General features: G+C 63.2%; 2 protein-coding genes across 2 annotated transcripts in view; one reads left to right on the forward strand and one right to left on the reverse strand.

Annotated features, from left to right (window-relative positions):
- Positions 1-3,478, forward strand: part of H696_00706 (hypothetical protein) — a 3,783-nt gene extending 305 nt beyond the window's left edge. The window contains exons 2-11 of the mRNA XM_009494589.1: positions 69-161; positions 260-390; positions 519-635; positions 746-869; positions 982-1,111; positions 1,214-1,423; positions 1,566-1,699; positions 1,867-2,602; positions 2,871-2,971; positions 3,202-3,478. Coding sequence (XP_009492864.1) covers positions 69-161; positions 260-390; positions 519-635; positions 746-869; positions 982-1,111; positions 1,214-1,423; positions 1,566-1,699; positions 1,867-2,602; positions 2,871-2,971; positions 3,202-3,285 — 1,860 coding nt within the window. The 3' untranslated portion in view covers positions 3,286-3,478. The remainder of the gene's footprint in view (positions 1-68; positions 162-259; positions 391-518; positions 636-745; positions 870-981; positions 1,112-1,213; positions 1,424-1,565; positions 1,700-1,866; positions 2,603-2,870; positions 2,972-3,201) is intronic.
- Positions 3,479-4,104: 626 nt separating this feature from the next.
- On the reverse strand, positions 4,105-5,938 carry H696_00707 (hypothetical protein). The gene is made up of 3 exons (XM_009494590.1): positions 5,322-5,938; positions 4,920-5,147; positions 4,105-4,697 (listed from the first exon to the last, which is right to left on the reverse strand). The coding sequence occupies exons 1-3, from the start codon at positions 5,850-5,852 to the stop codon at positions 4,371-4,373; spliced, it is 1,086 nt and encodes a 361-aa protein (XP_009492865.1). The 5' UTR covers positions 5,853-5,938; the 3' UTR covers positions 4,105-4,370.
- Positions 5,939-6,493: the final 555 nt, after the last annotated feature.

Genomic DNA, 6,493 nt, shown 5'->3' on the forward strand with positions numbered 1-6,493 from the left:
CCCCCCCCCCCGCTCCCCTCCATCGTCCTCTACTAACTCCTCATGCCTCATCACTGCGACACAAACAGATCTGGGATGTCCTCACCTCGACCATCAAGTTCGAGTATGCCTCCAAGAACCATCTGATCGAGAAAATCACCTCCCTCTCTTGGGGCTTCTGCGTACGCCACCCCGCCGCCCGTTTGCGGCCCCCCTTCTCCTCAGCCCCTTCGCAATGTCCCTCTGGCATTGACCCCCACCCCCCTATCATTGCGACCAGACTGCCGGCGGCAAGCGCTCGCGCGAGGGGAAGACCGCCGCCAAGGACATCTGCCTGGCCTTTGGCACCAGCACCGGCTCGGTCTACGTCCTGAGCGTCCCGCGCGCTGAGATTGTCAACACTTTCTCCAGGTGCGCTCACCCTGACACCCGATCGCGCGGTTGCTTCGCGCATGTGCATCTCTGTGTGTGTGTGTATGTCTCGGCCAAGCGGCTTGGACTGACCCCCTTTCCCCCCCCCCCCCCCCACCACCACCCAGCATGCACCCCGACGCCGTGAGCTCTATCGAGTTCGAGCATGACAGCCCGACCGCCTATTCGCTCGGTGTGTCCGGATCCGTGTGTCATTGGAACGCTGCCACTGGCAAGACCCTCTCGTGCGTGATGTGGCCCACCCGACTGTTGCCACTCTCGCAGGTCCACGTGTCTCACATATGTCCTTCCCCCCTCTCTCTCCCCCCCCCCCTCTCTCTCTCCCCCCTGGCAGTTCTTCCAAGGTGGACTCGACCAACATGAGCGCCCTTGCCTTGTCCTCGAGCAGCGAGCAGATTGCTCTGGCCTCCTCCAACATCAAGCTCTCCCCCAAGGCCGACCTCGCTGCTGTCTCTCAGGTGTGTGTTTGCGTGGGCGTACATGCTCATCCTCCCCTCCTCCCCCCCCCCTTGCATCTCCTCCTTCCTTCCTGGCTGGCGCTAACTCCTGCCTTGCCGTTCTCGGGACTAGTCCTTCACCGGCCATGTGAGCCCTGTGTCCCGGCTGCGCTTCTCCCCGAGCGCCGGCCACCTCCTGTCGATGGCCTCGCAGGATCGCTCAATCTCCGTCTGGGACACTGCTTCTGGTGCTCGAGTTGCCGGTGCGTGTCCCTTCCCCTGGCAGCCAGCCGGCCACTGGCCCGCTGGCCCTCTTCCCATCCCCGGTGTTAACCCCCTCGCCCACATTTGTCCGTGATATTCAGGCCTCTCCATGACCTCGGTTCCCGTGTCTTTCGACGTGATCCGCTCTCCGGTCGAGGGTGACAATGCCCCGATCCATGTCGCCACTATCACCGAAACCGGTGAGGTGCATGTCTTCAATGTTGCCCTCTCTGGCAAGGAGTCCGGCGGCAAGCCCAAGCGTGCCACCATCAACCCGGCGGCGACCTTTGACTTCCGTGACCAGTCCAATCGTATGTTGGCGATTGTCTCTCCTTCTTGGCATGTGTTATCTCTTCATGGCCGGCCTGGCACTGACCTCGGGTTCTCCCTTTTCTCTCTCTCTCTCTCTCTCTCTCCCCCCTTCGACCATGGTACACTTGGTGCATGGTTCAGAGCTCAACCAGAGCGCCAAGCGTCACACCTCCACCGATTCGCGCATTCCCGTCCTGGCGGTTTGCTTCGCGCAGGAGGGTCGCCGCCTGCTTCTGGCCCGCGGCTCCATCAACCGCATCGTCTTCGAGGAGATCGTACGTGCCCGCATGCGCCCGCACGCGCCCCCCCCCCCCTCCACATATTCCCGTCTCTTCCCATTCTAATTGTTCGCCACCTCTGACTTGTGTCTCATTGGCCTCGCTGGGGCCTGTGATCTATTCTCTCTCTCTCTCTCTCTCCCCCCCTCCCCTCCCCCCCACAGCAATATGTCACCAGCGACAACAAGTTCATCCCCAGTGGCAGCTTCATGCGGATGCCGACCGTGCTCGATGGCGCGTCGACCGCCCCTCGCGTGGTCCAGTCTGTCTCGGTGGATGGCGACAAGAAGGCCGTCAAGGTGATCGATGCCACCTTCGTGTCGGTCGCCCGGCCCTCGGCACAGGAGCGCCTGGACACGCGTTCCCTGTCGGAGCGCATCAAGGAGGTGCAGATGGTGGAGGCGGCCATGCCGGCCGGTAGCCAGCCGCTGGTCATGCCGGAGGGTGGTGCCGGCGGCCGCGGCGCGTCCAAGTCGCACTCGCTGGCGGTGGTTTTGTCGCAGGCGCTGCATTCGCAGGACCAGCAGCAGCTGGCCTTTGTTTTTGAGCAGACCAGCCAGCAGCTGGTGGAGAACACCATCCGCAAGCTCCCCACCAGCCACATCCTGCTGCTGATCAAGGCCCTGGTCGAGCGCTTCCAGAACAAGCCCACCCGCGGCCAGAAGCTCATCATCTGGCTGCGCGCCACCCTGGTCATCCACTCTTCCTACCTGATGACTGTCCCGGATCTGGTCACCCGCCTTGGCCCGCTGTACGCCCTCGTGGATAGCCGTCTGAGCAGCTTCAAGCGTCTGCTTCGTCTGTCCGGCCGTCTTGACCTGATTGTGTCGCAGATTGCCCAGGCCAGCCAGGACCATGATGAGGATGCCTTCTCCTCGAGCGCGACCTTTACCCTGAACGGTGCGCCCGCCTGTCACATTTCCCCATGCCTGCTGCCGTTTCCCCACTCTTTTGCCGTTGCTCCTCCTCGCCGAGGCGACAGTGCCCTCGAGAAGGGGGGGGGGGGGCGAGTGGGACCTGGTCCATATTTCTTGCTCTGCCCCCCCCCCTCTGGAGGATCTGCCCTCCCCACCGCACCTTTCTTTCGCCCCTCGAACCTGGTTAGAATGATGCCCTCCGGTCACTGACACACCAGCGCACGCGTTTTTGCCGCATTCATACGCCCCAGAGTCCGACGATGATGGCGACATCTCCGAGGAGGATCTGACCGAAAGCGTCCTCCGTGGTGAGGACGACGAGGAGAACGATGACGACCTGGACATTGTTGATGTGCGTAGTCCCTGGTTCTGTCCCTCTCTGGCTGTCTGGCTCTGCCCCCCTTCCCCTCTCCCTTTTCTTCCTTTTGTTGCCGGGCACGGTTCTTCTGCTGTGCTCCTCTTTCCACCCCCTCCTGCCTGCACTCTCCCCCTTGTGCCGGCGTGGTCTGGCAAGCACTCTACTGACGACGCTCCCTGCATGTCTTCCTCCTATACGCACCGGTTCCTTCTTGCCACCCAAAGAACACCCTGCGGGAGGGTATCGACTATGACCCGGCCGACTATGACGATGACACCCAGATGGACGACGACGAATTTGACATGTAGACTAGCCTTTTTCTTTTGAGATCTGAGCGCGTGTGTGCGCGCGTGCACAAAAGACAGCGGGCGAGGGGGGCCCGGCCATGCTCTCTTTCTTCTTTCTCCCTCCTCTCTCCCTCTCGGCCGGACCCCCTCTCCTCGGGGCTTCCCCCTTCACAATAAAAATCCCCTTCATGATGGAGTTAGGTGTGTGCGTCATGTCGCATGCGCGCTTTTCAGTGGCTCGGGGCTCTCGGGCGCCGAGGGGGGCCATGTGCCATACTTCTCCGAGCAAGGGAAGGCGGCGTTGACAGGCATAAATGGACCGGATGGGGCATCGCATGTGCCCCCGACCGCTGGCATGCCTCCTTTACCTGGGCATTTTTCCGGGCCTCGCATCTGCTTGCCGGGTGTTTCTCCGGGGCTTCCCCTCGCCGGCCGCGCATGCGCATGTGAGACATGTGGGTGTACACCTCAGCAGATGCATGCACATGCGCGTCGCAAAAGCCACGCGTGCGTCCCCCAAGAGGCTTTGGGTTTTGTTTGTTTATTTGTTTTCCCGCCAGACACCGGGGAACGAGAATATATACATGCTCCGCCGCGCGTACATGAGGAGGGAGGAGGGGAGGAGCGGGCAATGTGCCGCCTACCGAGTCTGACACACAAGGACGCGCACCAGCGACAACCGCGACGCGCGATGGGATAGAAAACGGAGAGAGAGAGAGAGAGAGAGTGGGGTGGGGTGGAGGGGTGGAGGGGGGGGGGGGAGGCTACGCGAGCCGACATGCTTAGCTCAGCCCGCCCTCCCCCCGACGCCTTTCCCTGAGGGGTGAGAGCAGGAGCGTAGGAGGGGGGGGGGGGAGGGGGGCGAGAGGGACGCGTGTCGACACAACAAGGACAAAATGCGGAGGAGGATCCCCCAGCCGGCGCATGCTCATGTGCGTGTGTGCGTACACGCCGGAGCCCCGCCGCCAAGAGAAGAGGAGCGGGGCACACAAGGACAAGTCCACCCCTGTCCGGCATCGAGAAAGAGGAAGGGAGAAAGAGGAGATAAATGGGGGAGAGGGAGAGAAAGCCATGGGCGATCGTGTCGGTGTTTTGCCCACGCGACTCTAGTCCACTTCGTCAAAGCGGTTCAGGAGGCGATAGCTGAGTTCGAAGCCGGCCAGAAGGGCGGCGTTGGCGGGGAAGGCACGGAGGACGGCCGCCGAGCAGCCCCGGTAGAAGGTCCGGATGCCCTCCTGCTGATAGAGGGTGGCGATGGTGCGGAAGAGGGGCATCTTGCCGGAGGAGGACTGCGACCGGGACTTGATTACGTCCACCGGGAAGACGCAAGACCAGGCCACCATGCCGGCCAGGCCACCGGACACAAAGAGCTCCGCCGGGTTCATGTCGTCCTTGGTCTTGCCGCCGGCGTAGGAGATACCGGCGCAAATGGCCTGTCGCGGATGTGCGCGCGCATATGCGTGCGGGGAGAGAGCACCGCATACCGCCGGGCGAAGGGAAGGCAGGCGGCTTAGTCATGGAGCGAGGTGGGAGGGGGGGGGGGGGGGGGGGGGGAGCCGGGGTGGGGGACAAGAAAGAAAGACACACGGGGGCCGTAGCCCCCCCCCCCCCCCCCCAGCATGCGAGGGTGGGCCCGGCCCCGGCAATCGGCGTACCTCGTAACTGCCCAGGAACAGGAAGTTGAAGGGGATGTCACGCATCCAAAGACTGGGCAGGCCGCGGAAGAAGCCGGCCGGGCCCGAGGTGCGGAAAACATCCCGAGCGACGGCCAGCGGGGAAAGCCCCTTGGCAGCGACACTGGTCTGAAGGCGAACCTTGAGCACCTCGGCTGGGCAGATGGCGGTCGAGGAGAAGACACCGGCGAAGCCGCCAGCAATGGCGCACTGTTGTCGGGAGGGGGGAGGGGGGGGGGACCAGAAAGAGCCAGCGCGAGCAGGCAATCGGGCCAAGCAGGGAGAAGACCGTCAGTCATGGCCAGCCAACAGCAGGAGGGCGTATGGCCGGGGCAGGTGCGAGGGAAGGGCGAGATGGCTGACCACATCGCATCGGTGACGTACCTGCGCGAGGGAGAGCTCCTCGTCCTCGCGGACAAAGCCGTTGGACACCATGGCCCTCTTGATGGCGGCGTTGGCTGTGAAGAGAACCATATTCTCGGTGACGATACTCATGAGGGCGGCGGAGCTGCCCTTGTAGACGGCACACATGCTTTCATTGCGCACGGTCTTCACCAGGCAGTCGATGGGGTTGCGGTAGGTGGCCGCCGGGGCGGTTTGCATGCGAACTTTGATGGTATCGAAGGGCTGCCCGGCGTAGACGCAGCAAACGCCGCCGGCCAGGCCGGACACCGTGCTGTACCACCATTTGGGGGCGGCGGCCGCGGCCACGGCACTCGTGGTGGCCGATCGGGCGAGCTCATCCTGCTGGGCATCCTCGAAGGCGCCGGACAATGAGTGAATCCCGCTGTCCGGGGAGTGCTGCGAATTGGGGGGACTACTGCCGGGCTTCGTCATGGCCGAGTTTGGCTGAAGTGGGGTGGACGTGGGGGTGGGGCAGACGAATTCGGGCGCGGCGGACGCTGTAGAGGGCATAGTCGTCGCGGTGTTTTTTTTTGTGTTTTTCTTTTCCGAGAGGGTGGGATGGATCTGAAGGGGGGGAGGCTCAGGTGACGCTCTGCTGTTGTTGTTGTTGTTGTTGTTGTTTTTGTTGCTGGACGGGAGGGGAGGGGAGGAGAACGGAGGGGGGCAGGCGGGCAACGCTGTCACGAAGAGACGGGGGGGGGGGAGAGGTGTCGCTATCCGAGTGGGGGGGGGGGGCAGGAAGCGGCACGCGCGCTTACTGTGTTATTAAGTGCTGGCTGAGGCAGTGGGCAGCACTCAGGTCGCGGGTACGACTGTCAGAGCGGAGAGTGTAGAAGTAGAGGAATGAAACAGATGGGGAGTGCAATCCGCCAACCATCCGGGTGGGGAGAAGCCGAAGCAAGAAGGCGGGTGTGTCTGGGGGGATTGGTACGGCAGGGCAGCGAGCGTGGCGGCAGGATGTCAGCTTCGGATTGCGGGTGTTTGGCAGGGACCAAATGCAGAAGGACGTACCTGGCCGCCGGAGGTGGAAGAGAACCAAGAGACACTGGCCGGGCTTATGGATGTCGGAGCCCAAAGGTAAGTATCTCCAATCGGGGAGGTCCGTGCCGCGTAGGGATGGGCAAGGGGGGCAGGGAGGAGAGGGGGGGGGA

Source organism: Fonticula alba (assembly GCF_000388065.1).
Source record: "Fonticula alba strain ATCC 38817 unplaced genomic scaffold supercont2.1, whole genome shotgun sequence".
Classification (NCBI taxonomy): domain Eukaryota; order Rotosphaerida; family Fonticulaceae; genus Fonticula; species Fonticula alba.